This window comes from Chelon labrosus (genome assembly GCF_963514085.1).
Source record: "Chelon labrosus genome assembly, chromosome: 12".
NCBI lineage: Eukaryota > Metazoa > Chordata > Actinopteri > Mugiliformes > Mugilidae > Chelon > Chelon labrosus.
The window spans coordinates 16,077,510-16,104,881 of NC_140345.1; the positions used below are offsets into that span (position 1 = coordinate 16,077,510).

At 39.3% G+C, this 27,372-nt stretch overlaps 1 protein-coding gene across 3 annotated transcripts in view; it reads left to right on the plus strand.

Moving 5' to 3' along the window:
* The window catches only part of cdkal1 (CDK5 regulatory subunit associated protein 1-like 1), a 209,023-nt gene that overhangs the window by 67,575 nt on the left and 114,076 nt on the right, over nt 1-27,372 (plus strand). For all 3 annotated transcript variants that reach the window (XM_084557649.1, XM_084557650.1, XM_084557648.1), the window contains 3 exons: nt 1,177-1,273; nt 5,203-5,251; nt 13,274-13,394. In XM_084557649.1, the coding sequence (XP_084413775.1) occupies nt 1,177-1,273; nt 5,203-5,251; nt 13,274-13,394 (267 nt within the window). The remainder of the gene's footprint in view (nt 1-1,176; nt 1,274-5,202; nt 5,252-13,273; nt 13,395-27,372) is intronic.

Below are 27,372 nucleotides of genomic sequence, written 5' to 3' on the forward strand. Positions count from 1 at the left end.
CAGACCGAGTGTCTCAAATCTCACTGCCACTAACTGGAGGTGACATGAAGAATTGCACAGATCCACATGCACACACTTGAACAAGCACAAGGAAAATCCTTGTGGTCTGTTGCAGTATTTTACTGTATTTCCAGCTATTTCTACTTCATGTCATCTTGCCAAATGAAATTTGTGATTCCTCTGTTCATTTCTAATAATAAGTAATTGTAAAATACCAAGGGCATGCATTTGCCATTTGCCAAATTCTTACTTCTCTTTGATAATCAGACATAGACTAACTACTTATCTCACAAATACAAATTGATTTTGCAGCATGTGATTTGCTGTGGGTAAGCTCAGTACACATCAGAAGGATTGTTTAGTGTTTACTTTTCATCTTCCTACAGATAATAGCAGCCCCTCTTAATTGATTTATCTTCATAAATGTTTCTAGGGTTTGCGTTTAAAGAATGAGAATGCAGTTCATACAGGCAGAGGAGACTGGTACTGAATTTGAAGACACATTTGAGCTCCATCAAACCAATATATTTGCATTATTGGCTTAGGAATACCGATTAATTAAATATTTCTATTGGTATATGTCAACTTTAGAATTTAGTTTTTTTGTGGAGTTACGTGCACACAGACACTTGCTAGTGTGTGTGTTTCACAACCACAAACGAAGCAGCAACAACGGTCTGCGGTGCACCCAGACATGATATAAACTGTATGAGCTATGAGCTATAAATCTCTTGCTCACCGAAAACACACTTGTCAAGTTATTTGTAAATCTCATTTAGATTTATTAATAATTTAGTTAGTTTACAACTACAAGGACAAAATACTGTATGTCAAAGAGCTCTCCCCATTAATGGATACATAAACTTGTGAAAGAATACGACCAGGCCTCCTTCAAATGTGGTCTCAGTGATCCAGCCTCAGTGTGTTCACAGCTGTACTTGACCTGACCACTTGTGATTTGATCACTCAGGACGTCAATAAGATGTTAACAGCAGGTCTGAACACGGCCGTAAAAATCCAGAAACATCACAATTTGTTGAGCTAAACTGTTTTTTTTGTACTATAATTTATTTGCGTGGTTAATTAAAAAAACTGGAATTGTGCAAACTGCAGTACTGTACTGCTATATAGTAATGTTAAAGTCCTCATAATGGTTTCTTGTGTTTGCTTGTACAGAAAAGCCCAGGATCAGGAGAAAAAGGTCGTCGTAGCAGGTTGTGTTCCCCAGGCCCAGCCACGGATGGACTACCTCAAAGGTCTCAGCATTATTGGGGTATGTATACTTATGGGATATGTGTACATTCACAGATTCAACTCCTCATTCATCAGGCTGCCATCATGTTGTGTCTGGTTATCTTGCATTTATCTGAACTATTATATATTTTTTGTAAATGTCTTTTACTCTTCATGAAGATGTTCTCCATGCGGCAAAAGAAAGATTATTACTAACTGGAGGTCTGTTGTAAATACAGAGAAAGAAATGGACATCTCAGTGAGAGGAAAACCTCATGGTTTTGAACCCTCACTACAAACAGACTTTTCTGTTAAAGGTGACATGGGTCAGCTTGACCCTCTAGTTAGATAATTAGTAAAGAGCCATCAGACACCAAAGTGATTAAAGCTTAAAAGGAAAATTCAGTTAACACACAAGGTCATAACTAACGTAAATATGTACATACAAGGACAGGAAGGAATCAAATATCCTTTTATGTAGATGTCCTTCCTCTATGTCTTTATTGTCCTCTCAAACAAGAGAGTTTCGCCTGTGGTTATATTAACCTAAGTTGTTGTGTTTTCACCACGGCACAGTTCTTTGATTTTCTCTTTTTCACCTGAGAGGAGAAACTGTAAAGATATGTCAGGTCTGTCAGTTTTTGTCTGTGTAAATAAGTGCTCTGTTATTTGAGTTGACTTTTCTGTCTGTTGCCACTACCCAGTGGCTTAACAGTCCCCAGTCTTATAGCTTATATTTTATTTAAAATGAGAATGGTTAATTGATACCTTCAGACCCTACTTTGTAGTTGAGCTGTGTGCAAAGTAGGGATTGTACCAACTAGTCGACTTTACTGCTGTGCCATGATGCTTTAAGCAGCAGGTCGACTAGTCGCCGATCATGTGACAATAACAATATGGGCGCCTCGGAGAAGACAGATAAAGAGTCCAGTGGGTCATTGCAGCAAACTAGCAGTGGAAATACTTCACTTAAGATGAAGCCTATTCTACCGTGACATGCAGAATATATGTCAGTCCTGAAATACAACAAATGGACTACTGCAATGCACACTCACCTGAAAAGGCATCTGCTAACGCTAGCAGAGGAACGATCCAAATCCTCTCGGCGACAGTCAGTTCAATACTTCACCTGCAGTAACAGAGAGAAGGAGGCTGCAAATCAATAATTTGCTGGTGAATTTCATTGTCTGAAGTTATTAGACCTTTAGTTGCTATACATGGAAAAGGATTCAGAGATATACCACTTTTTATTTAATTTATCCCGGCTACATTATATTATCTTACAACATACTGTGAAGTACTCCTTTATATAGACTATACATATCTGCAGCACACAGTATTGATAAGCACGTGTTTATGATCTGTGTTGTGTTCTATTAGTTGACATTGTTGCTGTGGTTGTAGAGCGTGGGCTACTGCCGACAGTAGCCCGTGTTCAAGCTTCAATAAACAGTTTATTTTGTGTGAAACGCTACAATATGTATTCAGGTCAAGAATATAGATTAAATTGTTGCAAAGCGTAACTTTCTACTGTGTTTTTATGTGCGACGTCATCGACTAGTTGACGTTGATTAGTTGAATCCGAAGTCGTTCAACCCCTAGTGCAATCATGCCTGTACCGTACATAACAATGAAAGTATTTAATCCATATTTGGGAGAGCTAGTTGCTAACAAAGTGTCATATACAGTGTGCATGCACTCATTTTTTTTCACTCCTTGCACACAAAGAACCAGTATTTTCCTTCAAAGTTACCACAGAAACCTGTGATCTTAATTTCACATAATGCTGAATTTATTTTCTTGTATAAACAAACACACTGCTGCCACTGCCTTAAAAGTAATGGGATGGCGGGCGGCTCACATGTTACGTTAAATATTCTTTACCATAAATAATGTTATTCCATTTAAGTAAACAAGCCACTGTGTAATATAATTACATTCAAATAAAGTGGCATGTATGTATAATATAATTACATTCAGATAAACAGGCTTGTATATGTAATAGCCTTCAGGGTGAGGCAGAAACAGCTGGGAAGTTTACCACTGCCGGTCCTTTCATTGTGATGAGTCGATTGGATTATGCATTGATACACACACACATGCACACGCAGTAATGGATGCATGCATGAACAGGCACACATAGTAACAAACACAGACAGAGGCGTATAAGCATGCACATACTCCCCTTGTGTATCCTTGGTAGTTACAATCAACCACGTAATGACAGTGGCAGTTGGTGGGTTATGCAAATTAGATGCAAATAACGAGAATTTGTGTATAGTGATTGCAATAACGGCTAGATAAAGGGTGTAGTTAAAAAAATGCTTCCTGTTGAAGTCATTCTGTTTAATTGACCTGTGTGCATGTCCTCTTTTATGTGCGCCATTGTGTTTCTGTTGTGTTTTTCTGTCTGACGTTGAAATGAATGGCGGTGTATTGTGTATAAGGTACACACAAACCTGCTGTGTTTTGCTTCTCTGAACTAGACTTGTCACGTCTTGCGTCTGACACACATTGTACACACGCACACATGGTTATAATCAGAGGATCACAGTGGGTATGCATGAGACGCTACACATCAGTATTTTCAAGACACAAGTGTGTGTGTGTTTTAGGTTGGCAACATTAGTGTGAAGCAAGTTTATGTACTTTTTTTTAATAGTTTAGCCTGATTATGGTAAATTATGCTAAATGCACCTCACATTACTGCTTGTGGTAAATTTATATTGTTTGAAATACAAACTGACAACTCATTAAAAAATAATGATATCGAGTTGTGCATTCACTTTTATGTAATTTGTTTTTAATTCTTCATTCATAAGCCAGTAATTTCTCTCACCAATAGTCTTCAATTCATGTCAACCCATTCTGTCGAAACATTTCTTACTAGAAGGGCATCTTGATTTGTAAATGAGATGTATGCATATGTTTGGTGTAGACAATAATCTTTTAAAAAAGCAAGATGGAAATTGTTTATTGAGTAATAAACCTTCATTTATTTATGAAACTTAATTTCTGGCTAGATTTTTTTGGCAAAAATCTAAGCTAATAGCTAAAATGTAAACGACACCAGACTCTTACTGTAAGTAGGGACACCCGTTGCTGCTCTGAATAGACCCAGATTGCTTGGCCGTTGTAGAGAAATAGGTTTTATTTCAGTGTGTAACATGCATGTAACTGCTGCCTGCAAAGCACAGTGTGCATCCGTGTGAGTGGGTTTGAAAGAAAGGTTACTTACAAGAAGTAATGGGCACTGAAAGCCGGAGCCAAGGGCTACAGCGCAGACCTCTCACAATGGAGAAAGTGAGAGAATTAAAGGTGGAAAGGATGCTGGGAGAAATGAAAGGAGGAATAATGGCACTAGAAATTACAGGTTTGACAGGAGATATTATAAATTTCTTCCCCCACTTCTTTGCTTCTCTACCCATGCTGCTCAGCCCCTTTTCCTCTTCACATTATTTCCAAAGGATGGTAGATTAGTAAAATCAGTTTTGTTATAGCTCTTTTAATATCAGCCTCTTAATATCCAGGCTCTCACTAAGCTGCTGCCACCGGGAACAAGCATATTTTCTTTACTTGAATAGGTGGTGTCTCAGAATAACTCTTAGTAGGAGTCACTGAGGAGAATAACTCTTCTTTAACGTTGCCTGACCATAACACAATTCTGACTGTCTCTGTCAATACATTATACACATGATGTTACACCTACACACACCCTCAGTGGCATTTAGGAAATCCATATAGCTTAATCCTGACTGGAGAAGGCTCAGTGTGATTGAATCTTTTTGCACTTGTTTGTTTGTGGGCTTATTGCATACTGCCTTTGTGTATATTTACATGCCTGCCTTGTTTAAAAGTGGATCAGTGTATGTGTGTCTGTGGGTTGTCGATATCTGGCTTCTGTTTGACTGCGTGGACTTGGTCTGTCAGCATCAATAAACTTTTCCCATGTGTGTGCTTGTATTTCAGGTCCAGCAGATTGATCGTGTGGTGGAAGTAGTGGACGAGGCTGTTAAAGGTATTTTAACACACAAAGACACATACACACACAGAAGCACTAAGCACTTTTATGAGTGAGTGCGCAGCAAAGTATTGATCAAGTAATGAATGCGAGTCCTTGTCTTTGTTAGAATAGGAAGTCAAGTTTTGGAGCTGTAAAATTGTTTTTAGTAAAGTAGCGTGTCTCAGAGTCTGTTCTTTTTGCCTTTTCAATATTATTTTTTAAGTCTTTTTATGATTTCTTATTGACTTGTTTACACCGATCAGGCACAAGATTATCCTAATATTGTGTAGGTCTGCGTCCCATCTGTAAATGAGACCCTTAATAGTTATCCATTTTATATGAGTAGATTTGAATAGAAAACAGTACAGAATTAATTAAAACCTAAACAAAAATATTGAGTTGATTTGAAAAAGAGAAACTCCCTAATGTGTAAATAGTACTAATAAAAATTAATTTAATTCTGTATATCAAGGACATATAATTGAATAATAATCATCTACATTAATCTGTTCATTAATTTGAATTTAATCAATGCAATGAATTAAATCTAAATATTCTTCTTTCTTAGGAATAACTAGCCTATGGCCCAGAAAGTACAGAACTCCACAAATACTCAAATAAGACTTTTATTAACAATTAACTGCACAACAGTGTACACTGCAACCACAGTCTCATTTCAAGCCAAAGAAAAATCCTCCAGAAGTGCATGTACCGAAACAAAAGCAGAAAAGTGTAATGTGTACGGAGTAAAAAACATTTGTACTTTGAACTAACCACAATAGAGATGTCACTGACATTCATGGGATAAGAGTCCAAATCAGTGCTAACTTACAAACATAGCACTTTCAAATGTGCAATTCTCAAGCTCTGTAGAAGCTGAACATTGTGCAGTACAAAATTTTGCACTGCAACTACAGTCTCATTTCAAGCCAGAAGCTTGCTCTTGAGGGACTGGACTTTGCATCATCCAGTTCCAAGAAAAGTTTTTGGAATACCTCAAAGGTGTACATCAGCTGTCTGGGATAATTGAGATTCAGCGCATAGGTCAAGCCAAGGAGGCCAGAACAAGCCCTTACAATATCTCCTAGTCCTGTGATGACTTCCACGCCCTCTATGACAATTCCAATGTTCTTTGGGCTGTTGCTTGTAGAAGCTCCGGTCTTTGGGGTCACAATAATTGCCATTATGAGCTGTTCAATTTCCTCCAAGTTCTCAGTGTCCTGCAACATGAAATTGTAAGTGTCTTAGTATAAAACTGTCAGAAATATATTGCAAGCATATTGCATTACTAGACACTAGTCATTACTAGAATAGTGTTCATCCCTCGAGGTGAGTTCAGAGATTTGGAGAATCTATGACAAGGAGCACTGAAGCTGTTAAAAAAAAAAAAAGATACTACAAAAACACAAAGGTCACAGATCTGTGTCAGTCTACTTGAAAAAATAAAGTAACAGTAGGAGCCACTGTTTGATTCGGCAACTATTTTGTGGATAATTGTGGACTTATTTCAGTAAAAATATAACTTAAATGACGAGTTAACAAGGCATTCATCACCAGTCATCTTTATGGAAAATGGCAGTTTTTTCCAATGGAGTTCGGCGGCCGGCTCACGAAACTCCAACTATCAAACTAAACACAGCTAATGAGATATGAAACAGTATTCTGTTCCTAAAATGTTTTCAGAAACTTTTTTAGTGTACTGATTAGCTGTAAAATGAGAAAGTTTGTGCCTTGTTAAGCCTCCTCCCCTCCTGCTAACGTTAAGTGCTAACCACTGTGTACCGGACATTACCACGCTAAAATTAACAAGAGTTATGCATGAAAAGAAATAAAATTGCGGCTCTAAAACGTGACACTGTTAATAGGGTGATTTCCCGTGTGATTAGGTAAGTTACCTTCACATTTGCAAGTTGCAACAAAACAGCGAAACAACAGGGAGAAGTTAAGTTACCTGCCCGGGAAGACACAACGAGCTCCACTGGGTAGATGATAGCCTGCTGCATTAAAAAAAAAGCGCACTTTGACAGGAAGTGCTTTTCAATTAAAATTTGCCTGATTACATTAATTTGAATTCCCTCAATATTCTCTCTATTTGGAATTAGATTAACATAATGCTTATGTTTTATTTAACTACAATGGGTGGATTTTATTCCAAACATTTTTATTTGAAAGTTAATTAAATATTTGCCTCAAAATCAAAAACACAATTATATTGAATATATTTTACCTAATACATTAATTCAAATCTACATGACCACATAATCCTTTCTTACAGTGTATGTTGTGCGCATACCCCGTATACACTAATCAGACATGACTTTATGAACACCTTCCTTCTCCCTTGTGCCTTCAAAACAGTTGTGACTCATCAGAGAAGGGACATCCTTCAGCAATTATTCTTCTGAGGGTGTTCTGGCAACAGAATGTTGTTAGTGGGAGCCTTTGGGTCCTATGAGTTGAGGGGAGGGGGCTCTGTGGATCAGACTTGTTCCAGTGCATCCCACAGATACTTTATCAGTTTGGGATCTAGGGAATTTGGAGGCCAGGTCAACACCTTGAGCTGTTCTTCATGTCTGCTGCCATCAAGGAGTGTCATTGCTATGGGGTGAGGGTGTCTGGTCTGGTCTAGGTGGGTGGTACATGTCTAATAACATCCACACGAATGCCAGGTCCAAACGTTTCCCAGCAGAACATTGTATTGTGACAAGATCAATGTTGTGTTATTATTTGAACTCATCTTGATTTAAAACATTATATTCTTTTTTAGGAGCTTGAAGCTTTTTGCTAGTCTTGCTGACCTTGCAGCATCATTTTTAAAGAATAGCTCTGACATTTCCGTCCTGCTAATATGTAGAGTTGAACCAAAGTGCAGGTCTGTTGCTATGGAGTGGACGTGGTGCGGTATATGGATTTTGATCAGTGCACACCGCTGACCGAATTCTCAGCAAACAGCAGAGGGAAAATCCAGCTTGTGTAACCATTTCTATTGTTGTCTTGCAAGAAGTTGTCTTGCCAACATATTTTAAATGCCACACAATATCAATTTATTTGAAAGGCAATTATTTATTTATTCATCTGGCTTATTTCCTACCACTCTATTGACTAAAGTCTTACGTAAACTCCAATTCAAGGTCTAAGAATAACTTGTAGTGTGATATAAGACTCAATATATATCACATCACATTCCTTTAGAGTACATAATCAGATAACACTGTAAAGTGTTGGACTCAGAGTTTTTTCATGGTCTACAGGTGGTAAATTTCACGAGACAAAATTCAGACAAAAGTTTTGTTTTATTGTGTTGAAGATTCATCTGGCTCAGACTGATGTGTATTTAAAAGCTAGGTTGACATGTTCCTATGGGATCCTTTTTATCTCGCTGTCCGAGTTGCTTGTCAAGTCTTGTCAGTCCAAAAGGCTCACTGACAGTCTCACATGGCAGTGATTAGATCATCCATTCAAACCGCTAGTGAACCGCCGCACTAAACTGTTTAATGAAGGTCAGAGAGAGTTTACAGTGTGAGAGTGTCCAGTCAAGCTGTCATACACCCCCAGCTGTTCTCTAATAAAGAACAGATTGAGTTTACAGTGTGTGTATGTGTGTGTGTGTGACTCATTTGCACTGCAGGCCTCACTCTAATGAAGGACAGCTGAATTGAGGCTTAATTTTACAACGTGTCATCAACCCTAAATCGTCTGGCTATACGCATGCACACATTCACACATACACACTGTGACTTTTATTCCCCCTTTCTTCTCTATGATTTGCTCATTCTTTCCGCTTATTCCATTTCCTGCTTCCACCCTTTCCTCCGCATCTTTTGATCTCTTTCCCTCCTTTTTTCACCTCCCTCTGCTTTCTCGCTGCTCTGATCCGTCCCTTCAGCTCTCCCTACCTTCTTTTTTTTCCCCCTCCCACCTCCACCCCCTCCATAGAAACTAATTTCCCCAGTATCATTACAGTTCTTTATGACCTCGTATAAACTGAGAGCTGTTATTTCGTCTCGGAGGCCTGGGCATAAACCTTTAAGCTAGGGGATTTGACTTTCGTTATGGCTACTAAAATACTTACTTCAATGAACTACTAATAGATGCAGGTCTTTGCTCTGCCAAAATTGCTTGCAGGTTTTTTTCCCCCACATGGCGAAACTGTGTGCTTTAAGGAACTTGGTTCTTGAGGTGTGATTTTTCCATTTGGACCCCAACTTAAAGACAACTTACCATCAGTCCATAAGGATACCTCACTACTGTAAAACTGCTTTTAATCACGATGAATCAGTGTAACATGAAGCTCAAGTTACAGCCTGTTGTAAAAGACATGGCATGTTTTTATTCTTTCGTGTTATCTATTGTTGTTAGCCCAGCGAGTCTTAATTTGTACACATTGCAGTCTTGTGTCACTTTCCTTTGTGCAGCGTCAGTGATTTGCTGGCGGTGTTGTTACCGTCGCAAGCCTGCTTATCTAATTATTTTGCTGTGCCAGATGTTTCTTTTCTTGCTAGCAACAATCACGGCTTTGAGTTTTCCTTGGCAGATCCATAAAAATGTATTAATGACACCCATTGATACACATTTTTGCAAGGGCACCCAGATAGTTTTTAAGCTTCTTAGTGATGCTCAGCAAACAAAACACACAAGAGTTTTTTGAAGAGAAAAATATGGAGGAAAATGAATAGATACAGAAGCCCACATAAAGACTAGGGAACATGTAGAGTGATCTTTGCTCTGTTAACACATATCTGATGTACTTCTTTCCTTACAGGGCTTTGTTTCTTTATTGGCCTCCAAATATTCACCATCTCTTACTTAAAAGACAGAATTGGATGAAACCTTTTCACCTGATACTCTTTTATAGTTCAAAAACGGTTTAGACTCGGTGTATGCATGTGACATGGACACTATGCTGAAAAGGTTAGACAGGCTAATAGTCTATATGGCGTCCATATAACCTTATGATCCTTGTTCTAGCAGTATAAACAAACTCTTTGCCTGTATCAGTGCCAAAAGATTGAAGCTGAACCATGGAGACGTGAGGCTGAACTTGAGGAAGAGGAAATGAAGAGCATGTACCAAGAGACAAGTGAACACATTCATATATAGTTTAATTCATCTGAAGATTTCTGTTTCAGTGAGCCTCTCTGGAAGTGACAAAAAACAACTCGGAGCCTTTTCAAGCATCAAAGTCTCACGTGTGACTTTTAAAGGAAGTGTTCTTTTGAAACGTTTACATCAAGGCACATCCAGACTGATCCGACTGACATTTGGCATGGAAATAAACTGCTTTTTCAAAGTCGGTTTTGCTCATGTATTAGGCAGTTATATTGAAAGGATAAAACTTCAATATAAAGACAAACACTTCTGTCCCCCTCATCTGTCACCTCTGTCCCCTCTTTCCAATGGGTCCCCATCCCCCCAATCCCGCCTGCTGCTTTACAATCAAACCAGAGAGCACAACAAGACCCACCACTTATGAGACATCACACACAGGTCAACAGGTCATCCATTTAGCTTTCTACCCCTCTCACCCAGTCATCCATCTGACTATCCTATACATCTTTCATCTGTGATGTGTTTTTTTTTCTATCATCATCCCATCATCCATCTACCTTCCCATCCATCTATCCTTGCCGTCCATCCCTCCTTTCCTCTAGCGTGTTTTAATGGGTTGTTATGAGTGGATAGCAGGATTTATGTCTGCTTTTATTTATGAAGGAGCGAAAAGAACAAAGACAGCAAAAGTGCGGGAGGGAAAGGAAGAGGGCAGTGAGTGACAAGAAATTGTGGTATAGGATGATATGTGTCTTTGTGTTTATACATGGTTGCCCGTCGCAGCAGTTGGCCGCCCTAAACTCTGTAATTGAGATGACAAATGGGGAAGCATTCTTTGATTTTCTTCAGCAACTCATTTTATCTCCTGCTTCCCATTCATGGTCCCCTAGTCCCTGAAATTGAATTTGACTTGGTGTACATTCCTGGAGTGACTCCATGCTGGCAGTGAGAACATTTTTTTTCTAGTTTTGGGTGGTAGTCTTATTGAAAGGGGTCCTGCACAGTTTTAGAGGGAAAAGAAAACGAGAGAATGACAATTTCCAAGTTTTATTAGAATGGACAGGCTCATAATTTGGAAAAACATCTGGAAATCCAACACCATACTGGTAATTGCTTTCTCCTGACAAGTCTGCGTATGCAATTATGTATTGGAAACTTTTCCCACCGTGCATAAATGAATGTCCAACGTGAACTGGAAAAATATGAAAATTTTAAAAACAGATTTTACCACAAACCTGCTCCAACAGACCTAAGAGCAAAATTACTGCCTTTTTTTCAGGCATTGAAGTTGTATATCTCCCAAATGTGTCAAGGCCCATTGCTCAGTGACAATATGAAAGCAATTATGGTAAGCCTCATTGTCCATAGAAAAGAAATTGGTAAAAAGATCTAGATCATTTCCTTTTGGTCAAACAAAAGGTAAATCATTGCTTTTTAACTTATAATACTTTTAAATCTGGCATACGGTTTAATGGGTTTTCCCTTACTGCCATGAAGTGTTGCTCTAGACTTTTTCATCTTATTTAGCCATCATCATTGTTATTTGTCTTGGCTTGTTCTGCTTCATACAGCACATTGTTAAATGAACATCTGGTAAAACGTTTAAAGCAACAACAGAGAAGAAGGTGTATCTGTGAATCCGTTAAAGGAACTGTTAATATACAGATGCATTAATTGAGTCAATCAACAGATGAAACTATAGTTACAGAGTGTTGAATCCTTGTTTCATGACCAAAGGCAGGCGCACTGATCTTGAGGAAATTACGGCCAAATGTGCTCAAAGTCCCAGCTGTTTTCCACGAGGGAAGTTTTCTCATTTCCTCGCTTGTACTTGGATATTACGACCAGTCACGCCTCACCGATTGGCTCTTTGTCCTCCTCTGGGGCAGATTGTCATTTTTATCTACCAATTGATAACCACGCATCCTGCCCTGAACCCACCCTCCCTGGAGACCCTTGTAAAGCGGATGAAAACAGGAAGACAATTCCATCCCTCAGCGCCTCCATCTCGCACACTTCTAGCTGGTAGCCTATTAGATGGTTAGAGAGGACAGACTACTGCATTCTATTTCCACACACCAAAGGCCGGACATTAATAGCTATTAGCTATTAGACCCAGCTGTGGATTTTCATTTGCTTCTGTGACACTGTGATATCCACTAATACTTTAACAGTCGTTACCGTGTGCTTTGATCGAATTCAATTCAGTTTAGCCTCTATACTGTTGGTAACAACCTAGATGGTCTTAAAACACTTTATAGAAGCAAGATCTGAGAAATTTTCACTTATACTGAGAAAGTTTTTCTTGTTAATTTCCGTTTTTATCCTTCATTGGTTTCACCTCTAGTAGCTGTTCCATTAATATCAGTGAAATTTACTCTACCAAGAATGTTGTTTCCATTTTGCCCTATGCTACATGTTGGACTATTATCGCATCGTCTTTTCTAGGCCTGAACTGTCTCCTTTCACCACACCTTTACAACAGTGGTTTGATTGGCTGCTCTGCATTTCCTCGTGTAATGTTTACTCTAACATACTGAACTGATGAGCGATAGATGGATTTATTGGGCTGGCTAGAGGTTGATAATGTGCAGTGGAAATCAGGATTTCAATTTGACATTGTGTTTATATGAGGAAATAAATACATGTAATTGGGACTGTTTATTGTATGCCTGATTGTGTGTTAAGAAGCGAGAGAAAGTGATTCAACCATAGTAAACTTATCTTTGTTATGTTTCTCTCTTTTAATTGAAATGCCTCTCCTGTTGTTTATTCAGGAATTGAGGTTTACCAATTGAAACAAATATATTTAACTTAATATGTTGAACTAATTTTGACATAGAAAGGTCCAAATGTGCGTAAATGTACGTAACATCTGCAAAAAGTAAACAACAGAGACACTCACGGTCTGTGTTATAGTCAGTGTTGTAGTGAAAAGTAATATGTGATGAGGTAATGTGTTTTTTTTTTATTGTTTTGTTTTTTCAGGTCATTCAGTTCGTCTTTTGAGTCAGAAGAAAGATGGAGGCCGGAGGCTTGGAGGAGCCAGGCTGGACCTGCCTAAGATCCGGAAGAACCCTCTCATTGAAATCATCTCCATTAACACTGGGTAAGACACAGACGTGTAAACAAACAGAGAAAACAACTCATAAAATATTCAGCTTTAACTGAATTCAATTTCACTGCTTCCCTTCCCTGCTGAGTTGGTTTATTGTGTGTGTGTGTATATGCTTGCTTTTTCTCTCTCTCTCTCTCTTTGCTCAACCACTTAAACAGAGCCCCTCTGTGTTTCTAATTTTATCAGTTCACATGGTTTGCTTTGGATGTGTGTGTATAGGGTCCTACTATGTGGATATAGTGCTGTTTGTCAAATGTAAATGTAACAGGGACCCAACAGGTGCCTTAGTTTCCATTTGACTCCTATTATAAAAGCTTTTTCTCCATCATAGCTGTAATGTTCTGCATTATCCTGCAACAATTTTTGTTGCCATCACCCTAACCCTAAAGAATACTTATCTTGTGTGAGGTTTTAACATGCATATCAACAATAATGCTAGTAAAGCAGATTACATAGGGTAGATAGACCTTTTTTTTATGTGTTCAGAGGTGCAAACACAGACACACGTGATTTTATGAGCTAATTTCATGTTGTTTTTCAGATATGTGTGTCTCCTCTAACCTATGTGCTGTATTCTCCGCGGGCTAGTTAAAAAGGATTACGACAGACTAATTCCAATGTGCTGGACCTCCACTGATAATAATCCATCAATCATCCTGTTGCATGTCTTATAGGTCCGTACATTAACGGCTTGACTCACAAAGGAAAGGAAGTAAATGGCTTGTGGACAAAGCCCTGGTCTTCTATAAGAGCTTTCCAGGTTTAAACAAATATTCATTTGTTCTCATACAAATGTGGTCTGGTTCTTCTGCTTTTTTAACTTCCTGTCAAGAAAACAAACGTGAGCTTCACTGGAAATTGTCCTTGAACCTGCTGTGTACCCTTGTCCAAGTAACATAGAGGCCGACCAATAAGAACGCTATGACTTGTGTTTTGGTCGTGACTTACTATTTATTGCTGTCATATAACCAGAGTAGGCGTTTTCATGATTATTTTGGGTGTGATAGTGATGCATATTATATATATTGTGATACTGTGTGGTGAGATCACCACCATACTTTACATTGCAGCAATAAAAGTCATCCATTTACATCTTCATACTTATTAGAGTGGGACCTTTGTCTTTTACGACCTACATGCGTTAACAAGTGTTTAATACATCCCCCATACTTTTCTTCTCGTCTTCATTCCTAGCGTTTATGTTGCACGTATGTTTAAAGAGCACGATTGCAGCCTCATGGAAACTACAGCCATGTCTGTTTCATTCACTCAGCTGTGTGTGTGCTTTATATTACCACCAGCAGTACTGTTGTTGTGGGGATGTGTGTGTGCGTGTATCTCAGCGCAAGATTGAGAAGATGAGAGAGGCGCAAATATCATGACTTCCGTTAAGAACTGACATTCCTCCCACCTATAATTAAAAAAAAAAAAAGCATCAATTGAAAAGTCTAGTGCTTTCCTAAAGAGTTGACTGCCTTAGGTGCTTTCAGTCTGCAGAGCTTAGTGGTCTTTATTCCAGGCGAAAGCTTCTTAGACTACATTTGATCTAATACGACCAGAAAAGCTGTAAATCCGTCCGGATCAGCCACCGTTGTTCAGATAAATTGGCACTTGTGGTCAGCACCGAATTACACACGTTTAAAAGTTGCAAGATGTGGTTGTGTTTGTTACCAAGTGGAAATGCAGCTGTCACCATATGTGCAGGTGGGCCAGCTGCAGCTTTCTGCACTTATCTGTCATCACTATTGTCATATGATTGGTGTGTTTCTGGTTCTGCTGTTCTGAATACCTACAGATGTAGACACACATTGTGTTTGGTCCTTTCACTACTTTGTGTGTCTTTTTGTTAATGGAATAGTAGTTCTTGCTTTCTCTGTTTGTTTACCTACAGTATTTAACCATTTGTATTCGGTAGGCTTTCATTAGCCTTCAAGCCTCCAGGCATTTTTGCATGAGTTGTTTCGTGTTGTTGTATGTGTTTCCAGATGTCAATCCCTTGCCAGCCTCCATCCAGCAGGGGGTCTGTGTCTGATCCAGATGATCTTGCTGTTGTTTTTCAAAAGGGTCAGACTGGCTTCAAATAAATCCCCTTGTTTATACTATTTTAACCGAAACTCTTTTAGTAGAACACATACTGTACATATGACTGGGTGAGTCAACAGCTGAACAGATCTTTCCCGAATAACCCTTCTGTTACTGAAAATCCAAGTTAATCCAGTGTGCGCTTTTGTATGAGCTGCTCAGTCATTAATTTAACATGGTCTTCCTAATGGTTGTGTGTCTGTGCGGTTGTCTGTAAGGACAAGAGAGAGAGAATGTGTCCTTTATGTGTTCTGTTTTTAGACGATCTGTTTTCATTATGGTCCTCTGAGGTAGTGGTGACATCACTGGTGACATTTGTCAACTGATGAAACAGAGAGACCCTTGTGTGACACACAGTCACATGCACAACATGATTTGTTGTAGTTTTTTTTTTTTTCTTTATCCGAACTGCTTTTACATCAAAAAGAACATTTGGAACCATTTCTTCATGCGTGTCTTAAAAGTCTGCAGTTGGATTTATTTTTTTTGTGTGTGTGCAAACACTCGGCTCATGGGATGCTTCCTTTTAAGCTCTGTCTTTTATCTTACTAAATGTCAAGTTGATGTCATCTTCTAGGGTAGAGTGCTTCCATAAGATAATTGCAGATCCTCCACTCCAATATTTTAGGGGATTAAAATGCAAATGTAATATACATATTTATATAAAAATGTTGCCTGTGACGTACACATGTTACTGATTTCAGTGATATTCAGTGTTGGTGATCAAGTGATTAAATTTGGCTTTCTGAAAGGTGTAGTTTTTATTTTGCTGAAGTAATCTCCTTTGAAAGGTCCTGCTCAGAACTGGTAATAACATACATCCTGAGCAATCACTGGATCACTGCTGGCCAGCTTTATATATGTGTGTTCACACCTTGCATTACAAAATGCCCTCCCTACTAATAAACTGCCATCACTTATGGTGGTTTTATCTTTTCTGGAGATCACTCAAAAAAAGCAGCTGTGTTATTTTTTGAAACGATTTCATACAGAACAAAACTTTCAAACCTTCACACACGGTTTGGCTATAGACAGTGATCTCTTCAAAACTTCTTACTTCGATAAAAGCTATTTCTTCTTTCAAATGACTTTGCACTGAATCTTAGTCTGAATCTATTGCGCCATCCTTTTCACTTTATTAGTATTAATCCTCACAACATCCAGGCATAGTGTCTCACCTGGGATTATCTATAAAAATTTAATTTTGCATTCAAATTGATTCACAATATTAGTTTCATTAAGTTGCATATTAATTTCATTTGCGCCTATTAAATCCAAATTAGATTGGCTTTTTTCCCATGAAGTTAATTTAATCCTCATGAGAAAATATATTCAATATAGTCCAGCAAGGCCTTAAACAGCCTCTGGCTTTATATTAAAGGGAAATTGTGAGATTTCTCCTGAGCCATTAGCACAGTTATTTTGGGGTAACTTTACTTGATAACTGAACAAAAGCCCGGAGTATTGCTTTAAAGCAGCATGTTACAGTAATGCTATGGATGCATGATTTGGCCACATTTTTAGTTTGAGGCTATTCGTGTTTTGTTTGCTATTTAGGGTTTCAGTTTGATTCATTCATTTACTTGTAGACACAATGATTTTTTTTGTCCATATTATGAATGTGGTGGATAAATATTTGTTGGAAAAGCATTTTTGAGATCACATTTTGAGTCCTATTCATTGAAAAGCAATACATTTAAGTGTAAATAGTAAAATCCTTTGTCTATAAAATGTAGTTATCCACAATCTCAAATATATACAGTTTCAGTCAGATGTTTGGCCGCACCTTCTCATTCAGTGGTGTTTCTTTATATTTAGTCTTTTCTGTATTGTAGATTAATGCTGAAGACATCAGCATTATAAAGAAACCCATATGGAAGTATGTAGTAATCAGTGTTAAACCAGAATATGTTTTATATTTTGCTTTGATGACAGCTTTCCACACTCTTGGTATCGTCTCAATCAGTTTCACGAGGTAGTTACCTGGAATGGCTTTCCAACACTCTTGAACAAGTTCCTAGAAGTGTTGACGACTTGTTGGCTGCTTAGCCTTCACTCTGCGGTCAAACTCATCCCAGAGTTTCTCAAACTAGGTTTACATTGTGTGATTGTGGAGACCAGGTCATCTTACGTAGCACTCCACAACTCTCCTTCTTGGCCACATAGCCTTTACATAACCTGGAGGTGTGTTTGGTTTCCAAGCAACTCTCTTCCTCCTATTCTTTCTCAGCAGTGACTTCTTGGTAGCACAGTGGCAGACACATCTCAACATCAACTGTTTAGCTCCTCTAAAGGGTTCTCTTGTAATAATATCTATTAGAACAACAGCTGAACAGGGCCATTCATTGTCGAGAACCAACCCTACTTCTGCACAATGCAACTGATGTGTTAAACACATTCAAATAATCACTCTTGACAAGACATTCTTGTTAATGGAAAGTCATTTCAGGTGACTACTTCATGAATAGCCTGACGTAGCCAGACTCAAATCTTATCAGAATATGAGTCTTGTAACACACCATTTGGATTTCATTATGGGTTATGTTTCAGTCTGAGAAAGCGTACCTCTCCATGCAATTGTATATTCCTACAACCAATCAGGGACATTTTGTTATAAACAAATTCAACTCAACAGCGTTGAGATGATGTGGATGACCTCCAAACTTTGAAATAGTATCAACAGAACTGAAAGCTTTTTCACAGTGCGTGCATGTACATATTGAGAGGTCAGCGTGAATTGATGTGACACAGTGGAGGGAGTCGACGTGGGAATGAGTAGAATAAAAGAGAGAAACATTGGAAATATACGCACAGCAGTTGGTGTTTTTGACATGGGATCAGATAAGATGTGGTTGCTTTGAACACTAACCTACTGTTTCTTCTGATGTTGACTCCAGCAGCTCATGTTAGGCTTGTGCTCTTTAATTGTCTTACGTTCTAGTCTGCAGCGTTTAGTCTCGGATTGTTTCTTATGTTATTTCTTCCATACTCTCTTTATGCAAACAGATAAGCCTGAGGGCAAAGTTCATTTGCCATTCTGTCTCAGACTGGAAAAAGACATACTAGTCTTTGTAATGCTTTGTTTGAGTCCCAGTTTTAGCACGGCTGATACCATTAAGAAAGCTGGTGCTTGCTTGTGTGTGTTTTGCCGTAGGCTGCACTAACCGTCTATTCTTGCTCTGCGTGTGTGTTAGTGACAGTAAAAGCCCTTTTGTGTGTAAGTTCAGTTGTGATGCTTCAGCGTCATAAACAAAAAATTTATAGCCACTCAGTCAGAATGGGCCATTAAACTTGTGTGTATTTTGTTGTTGTGTCTGTTTGTGTGAACCTTCAGCATTAGATGAAAAGAAAGCCCTTTGTTCCGCTGTTACAGCTCATTACATTTCATTAGCTGTCTCTTCCCTGTTCTCTATTTAGTTGCATTTTTGGGAGTCATAATCTCTGTCATTGTTATTGTGGTGTGCTAAAGTCAGATGTTAATGATCCTCTGCTCTAACCCCAAACCAATACCCGACTTCATCATTTGTATCCTCCGGGCAGGCAGGTAGAAAGTAGTTTAAACACAAGTGAAGAATTGCTGGAAGGCTGACTACAACCTTGATGTTTGTAGTCAGCAGCTCATACTTTGCAACAAATAGTTAGATGATGAATTAATGTTCATATGGAGGGCTGCACCTCTGTCAAAACCCGGTGTGAAAATTACTCTGAAATGAAAATCAATTGTAGTATCTGATGTCAGGCTTAGTGGAAATATTTTCATCTATTGATTCCTATGCCCTTTGAATAGGATTTTTTCTAAGGCATTATATGATGCTGCAAAAAAGATTCTGCTACTTTTGGTTTGATGTTTTCTTCAGTTACTACTGCACACCATTGTCCTTCAAATGCTTCCCGGGTTGAGCTTACAATAGGTAGACAAATAGAGATGCTGACATCTCTTGAATAGAGGCGAACATCGAAGGATTTAATAGACGATACATTTCAATAGTCTTGGTTTTTGTTACAGGAGAGTGAAAATTTCTTACTCTCTAAGCTACTGGTCTAACCAATCTACACTGTATAATAAATAACCTTGGAGCCAACACAGCGTTTTATCCTCTTCCCTTTGTTCGGCCTTTTCTCTTCAGTTCCCCTGATTTTCCTTTTTCACCTCCTGACACTAATAGTAACATATTAATCTACTTAATAGAAAGCTAATTTAATCTGGCCATTAGGCTATGTTGAATATAGCGCGATTCCATTGTTAGGGTTTTGAATGGATATTTAATACCTTTTAAACGTGGATGTGTTGGACGCCTTACAAAAGCTACACAGAATTCATCTTGAATTATTGTTTTTTTCTGTTGTTTCCTGTTCATTTCTGTGGTTGGCTACACTTATGCGTGATTTGAACGGGCTAAAGGCTCATTTCTGACAAACCTTTATCCCTTCTTATCAGTGTCATTGTCACAAAATACATGTATTCACGCTCAAGCACTACACAAACAAAGCCAACGAGAGAGTGAAATGTGCCTGTGGTCTGTACTGAATAGAGGCGAACATCGAAGGATTTAAAAGACGATACATTTCTAGTCTTGGTTTTTGTTATAGGGAAGAGGGGAAATTTCTTGCCCTCTAAGCTTGTATGTATGTTAACGCGCATTGTGAATGTATTTGTGTTAGCTGAGAGGCCCCCAGTGTGTTAGCTGTTGCGTTAGCTTCCTGTGATTCTCATCTTGCTGCCACAACTTCTCCATCCACTCCCCAGGCCAACACAGTGGAATAATGGGTCTTATCAACAGTACTCCTGACCTTTAAGTAGATTTATGTTAACCATTGTGACCAAGGTGGAACATTCAAGGTTTAAGCCGGCTAAGAGAGAAGTAAATTTGCATTTACCAATGTATAGATGCACAGTAGAACAAGCCAGGCCAGGGTCAGAACCTGACTGTCAAGCTTTGTCCAGCGATGTGCTGCATATAAAAACTCAAGTTCTTACTGTAAAAAACAAAAGGAAACATTTGGATTTTATCACTATTGTCCATAACCCGATATGTGCCTAGGTTAACATGATAAGGTCAGAGTGAATGTCCAAACTAAACTGCTGTTTAACTGCTGTCACCTTTCTTTGTCAAATGAAGCCATGCTTTGGACAGTATCTTCCTTCCAGACCGCAGACTTATGAGTTTGACAACACTGTCGCAGTGCACAGCTGTCAAAAATACACTGTACATCAGAAATGGTGTTGCTGCGCCACTGTGGCCAAGATTATGTCTCTAGTTGAGAGCCACTTCTAGTTAACTTAAAGGTTTAAGAACAGTTTTCATACAGGTTTTCTACTATCCTACATACCTTACTGGCTCAGTTTAATCCATTACAGACCACAAATCATTGCATGATAGACTCACTTTGCTTTCTCTGTCTCAGCACGTCTTCCATTGTTGGATTCTTTTCTTGGCCCTCATTGCAAGAATTTAAGCACCAAGTCAGCACATTGTGTTTTTAAGGCTACGGGCCTTGACATAGCAGGGTAAAAAAAGACACAGCTCATTTGTGGTACATTTTATAATAATAAAGATCACCACTGAAGAATAGTAGTAGTAGTCACTGGCAGAAGAGAGGAGTTTAAAGTCTCTTTGTCTGCTTCAAAGGCAAACGGGTTCATAGTACAGAGAGAAGAAGAAAAGGGGTAGATGGTAAGTCATGAGCCAAGTGAGAAGCAAATTGAATCAGGTCTGTGTACTTATTTATAATTTCAGTTTCTCTGGCAACAATGTTGAATAAGGTGAGACTGCTCAAAGATAAACAGCAATCTTTTTTTCTCTCTTTCTCCTTTATACACGCTTTACTCAACAATAACAGTCTTAGCTTTAGACTCCGTTAAGACCAGAATATCCACCGCGAGGGTTTTGCACGATATTCACTTCAAATAATTGGCCCATATCTCTTTCCCATCTTTCAAGCAATACGTAAGCCACCTTGGACTTCTCTGCATGACTGCTGTTTCATTTTGTTTATCGTTGGTCAATTATCTCATCTTTTCTTTTCTGTGTTGTTTTTCTCTCCAAAGAGCAGAAGTGAGAGTGCATCACGTCAAAGCAGCAGCAAAAGGGCGGGGGGACGTGCTGATGTGCTTCAGAAAAGTAGAATTATAGCTGAGTGAAGGGTGTTTACATAAGAGTTTCTGATCACGTACACGTGTGTGTACAGTTGTGAGAATGCATGGCTGCCCAGCGTACACACAGTCTCCTTTGATTTTGCACTTTAGCACGCGGACAACACATACAAACACAAGCAGCTCCACAAAGATATTCCCATTTTCTTTTTCTGTTTCATTCACGGCACACACATGATCATATGCAGACACGCTCCCACTCACGCACACAGACTCTCTCTCTCACACACACACACACACACACACACACACACACACACACACATGCCCCCACCTCTTCTAGCTATGTACCACGGTGGCCTTTCCTGCTGTTTATCAAACCAATGTATGGGTAGTTTTCAGCTCCAGTGATCTGAACATTTTATTCCATTTCCCTCTTCCCCACTGCTTAACACACAAACACACAAATATATGCCTGAGACTCACACAGACACACACACACACACACCATCCACTGTTCACCACACTCACTCACCAGGAGAGACCCTGCTCCCCACAGTAAATCCAAAAGATTGATGTGTCTCCTTGGACAAAATGAGATTGTGTGTCATTACAAGGTATTACGCTACAGAACCCCAGAGTAACTGAATTAGCTTCAGTGTGTCACAGGCAAACACACACACATGCGCGCACACAGACAAAGACAACTGACTGTCTTACAGACAAAGTGGTAAATGGTTGACAGTCGTCAGACACAAACATCAACCCAGTGATTAGCTACTGGACATTGATGGATGTAATTTTGTTTGTAGGCGTGTGTGCACATATGTAGTCTAGTTAGATTATCTGCACAATGACACATTTTTTTGTTGTGCTGGCTGCAGTGCAGTGGATTTTTAAGTGTTAATATGGATGGTTGCTTCAAAGACCTTCTTGACTTTAATAAGATATTGATTACATCTAGGACAAATTAAGTTTGTAGGAATTGTAACTCCTTTGATAGATACTCCTCCAATTCTAGGGGACCAAGTCAATAAGGCCACACCATCAGATAAACAATCCCTCTGGACATGCATGAGCTGTTCTTTACCTTTCGAGTGAACAAATCTTGGCAGTGGATCTTTGCTGTTTGCTGGCACTCACTAGTCATTTAGTGCAAGGTACTTCTTGCTATAGCTTGACCATATGTTCAATCAACCTTGTGAAGCAGATATTCAGTCAATTTCCAACCAACCTGTCAGAAGTCGAACAGAGATTTTAAATATCTGTAAATTTAAAGAATACTCATGCACATTAACAATTGATTCATTTTCTGTAACCGCTTGTCCTCTGGAGGGTCGCTGGGAGGGTTGGAGCCTATCCCAGCTGTCATTTGGTGAGAGGCGGGGTACACCCTTGGACAGGTCGCCAGTCCATCGCAAGGCTAATACAGAGAGACAGACAACCATTCACACCTACACCTACGGCCAATTTGGAATCACCAGTGAACCTAACGAGTATGTCTTTGGATGGTGGGAGGAAGCCGGAGTACCCGGAGAGAACCTATGCAGATAGAGGGAGAACATGCAAACTCCACACAGAAAGGCCCAGTCACATTAACAGTTGGATTTTAATGCATTTTACTGAGCATTCTTCAGTACTGACCTGGTACTAAAAGAGGGCTTAATAAGGCTTTGTAAAATTTACTTAGTCAGTCACAAACAGGCCGTCAGTGGAAGAGGGAACTTCAGTCACCTGTTTACTTCCCTACAACTGAGTGATGTGTGTGAAGTCTTGTTCTTTTTGATCATCCGGTTCAGCTTTGGACCATGACCATTCTACATCGGAATCTGATGTTAGCCACATATTAAAAATAATGTGATCTGAGCATTAAATCTGAATTGAGCACAAAGGGTTGCAGTGCAGACGTACAGTAAGTCCGGTAGTTTGTTAGAGAATCAGTAGTCCACCGTATGAATGCATCAACTTAAGTCTGCTTGAAATTCAGACAGACTGACAATGCTTAGGGATTTCATCTATCAGTCAGTTATGCTGTAAAGTGTTCAGTAAGTCAGGCAGATAGCAGGTGAAATGATTAGCTGCCCATGGAGTGAATCTGCGCCCCCAGAAGTCTAAGTTCAGTTCACGTGGACTGACTTTATCAGTAAACCTGCAAGTTCAATAATAAACAAACATCATACCATTCTTGTCCGGTAACAATGGACTGATTGATCTAGTCCAAACACTGTCTCGAGGTCTGTCTACAGACAAAACAAGAAGTTGGGAAAACACTCACAGTTCCTATGCAGACATGGGGTTGTGGTTTCACACTCAAATGCACAAGCGCTCTCACACATACACGTGCTGCCTTCTTCAAGTCAAAACAACAAGCCAAGCTGCTGTAGTAGCTGCACAAAACTCAGCAAGGCATGTGACGCACTTTCTAAAACACACACACTGAGCTCTTTCAGTGTATAGCATGGGGAACATGAGACTCAATAACAGAATTGAAGAGGCCAGACACAAAGACTGGATTGAACACTGAGAGAAACAGGCCCCAGCTGTATTAGCACACACACACACACACACACGCACGCACACAGTCACACACAGTCGCACACAGTCACACACTGGTAGATGAAAAGATTTGCACACTCACATAGACAAATATGCAAAAGCAACCCTAATGTGAAACATTTCTTTCCTAATCTGACCCAGACCTTTCGAGTCTTAACCAACTCTTCCCCGGACAATAATAACAATAATGTCTTGTTCGCACACTATTTTGAATTATATAAAAAAAAGTCTGAGTATCATTTGATTTACTCTCAGTGGTCTGTAGCCTCTCACTTTTGCATTGCTTGCAGCTTTGTCTGCACTTAATAATCACAGGAAAAGTGAGTAAAGACACTGATGCTCCATAACAAACTGTAAGCCATTTCTGTTTAATCCCAAACCATGTTCATGGTTCAAAATCAGAGCTCCTAATTTACTTTTATATTGAATATTTTAAGTATTGCTTTTATCTGAGTCGTACAAGATCATTGGTGCACGTGCAAACTTCCCATGTAACTTGAAGTGGCTTTAACTGCCAGTCTTTTTCAGAATTACTAATGGTCTATTCATTGGTTTTAATCGGTCTTTACTCCATTGTGTCAGCATCCTTTGTTCCTTGACTTTATATTATTTTGCCAGCTCCACTTTGACTTTGAGTTGACACTAACAGCAAACTTACAGGCTTGAAGTATTGTTTGGACATATAATAGCAGTTTTAAGATTTTGTTTGCTCATATACCCACATTGCCCGTCTCCCAGTATCGACATTAAGTACAATGAATAATCTCGCTTTACAATTTGCACAGCGCTCAGACTTCCCCTCACAGTTCAAGCTTTGTTTTCATAATTACATTTTGAAGCTGGCACAAAACAAACCCCCATGAACACACGTACAGCCTCACGTAAATGCCCCACTGGCCCAATTTGTTTATGCATAGAGCAGTTTTCTAATTAATGTGTAGATCCTAAATGCTTATCATTGAGAAAACCTGTCCCTGTTCAGCTCTCTCCCAGTCTGTGTCTTTAAGATGCTGCACAGGGGAGCATCTCCAAAGGGAACTATAACGTGTTTGTGTATGTGTGCTGAGAGAGGTTTTTACAAATGTATAGAGGAACCTCGGGGCTTTCCTTTCTTTGTTACCTTTTCAAGACTGTAGCCACACAATAGTCTCTCTGTCTTAGACTGAGACGCACACACACACTGGGAAGGTAGCCTTTCTCATTGTAACACATTGATGAACTACACTGTTGTCAGGTACACCAGCTACCTCTGTGGTTTAATTAACTGGAATGAAACAGAAGGGAGAGAGGACAGATACAAAGTAGGGAAAGGTTGGAGGCTGATAAGGAGGAGAAATATCAGGTTTCAATTCTAGAAGAACTTCTCCTTTAGGCCACCTGAGTGTTGAAGATGTTACGTGGTTAATTTTCATAAATAGTAAAGGTAATGCCAAATCTCTGTATCATTTCAAGTTCTTGCAATACAATACACAAACCAAGCATGTGCCAGACGTAGTAATACTGCTCCTCTCCTCGAGTCACTGTTAGTTTAAGGGTGCTGACTAGTTGTCGGAGTGTGCTTAGGCTAATGGAGAAGTCGAAACTGCTAATGCGTTGTTGTGATACTGGACAAATGTTCGGCAGCAGCACACTCACACAAGGCACATGAGCACACATGCACATAATTGATGCAAATACACACACAGACACTAAGACAGGCCACTGACTGTCGCTTGAGATTAATGTTGGTGTGATCCACTCAGCTGGGCCTGATCACATTAAGATGGATGGACCCCCTGGTGGTGGCTGGGTGTGTGCATGCATGTGTGCGTGTGTTTGTGTGTGTGTACATGCACTCTGGGTCCCATCTGTCTGTGTTTTCTCCACAGCTAGGTCCTATGACCTAGCTGCCATCTTCAGTGCCCTCAGCTAGGGTAAGCAATACCCTGAGAAAGCGAGACAGACGGATAGATAGATAGATAGTTCTGATGTTCTGATTTCTATTCCTGTCTTGGTGATTTGTGTCATTAACAATTTCCTCTGCCACTTGTCCTTCAAAATGCTTTAAAAGATATTGTTGCATGTGTTCCAGTGCACAGTCCAGTAAATGCGGTGGACAAAGTTTGTCCCATAACATAAGCTATGGGTTCTTTGACTTTTTGTGATTATTTACCTTAATATTTCATAAATTGCTCAATCTTGACCAAGCAGCAATGCTTCAGTTGTGATAATGAACCTGCTTAGTAACCGACAGTACTGGACTGTGCAACTGGACACTGCCCTGGAGTGAATGTGTTGTTGTGTCTGAATTTGAGCAACACGTAGCCAATACATTTTTTCCAAAAACATTTATATTTATTTGTGATCTAAGAACTATTACGTATTTGCACATTCCTGGTAATGTCTCACCCTTTTCCTACTGCAGCTGCTTCAAGGCTTTGCACACAGGGTATTATATAAATATTATAGATATACTTTTAGTCTCTCCACTGCCTAGCAAGATCTGTCAATGTGACCAACATCATCCTACGACTAGTAACTGGGAGACATGGCTGTTCATTAGCAAAGCGGTCTTCTAGGAAAAGCAAGAGTTCTGTGTTGTTGGCCTGTTTGTGTCAAGTTTCTGGGGAATCCTTGTTATTTCTCTCTGTCATGGACAGAAACAGGGTTTACGCTTGTTATCTGCGACTGTCTGATTTCATAGCTTTTGATGGTTATTAATCTATAGTAAGATGTTTTTGTCGCTGCACTGGAGTGTATAAATCCCACGGCAAACCACTTTTAACTTTGTGACACTTGCGTTTAAGAGGAACTTGAACTTTTTTTTTCTTCCGTGTAGTGCCTCCATTAGTCGTGCAGTGTGAAATGTGGTTTTCTTTATGAGAGGCTGGGCTTTAGTCAGTTTGGGTCTTTCATGTAAACACCACTTGACATGCAGTATTCTGCTTATGGAATACCACAGTGATTAACTCACATTGACCCCACAGCACGTTGCTGTAACACACAAGAGCTGTTGTAAGAAATTTAAACCAAATTTGAAGTGCATGAAAAGAAACTACTGTGGTAATAACAGTGCATATTTTTTTAAACCAAGTATGACGAACTGGAGGTCAGAAATGAATCCCACACTCTGTAAAGTATTTAATAGTGGCTTTTCTTCTACTGTTCATTAGTGATTTACTGGCAGTGTTGAAAGAAAAGTTTCCTTCATTACAAACAAAGACCCCTCAATTTATACCCTCCCACGCTTTTTGATCT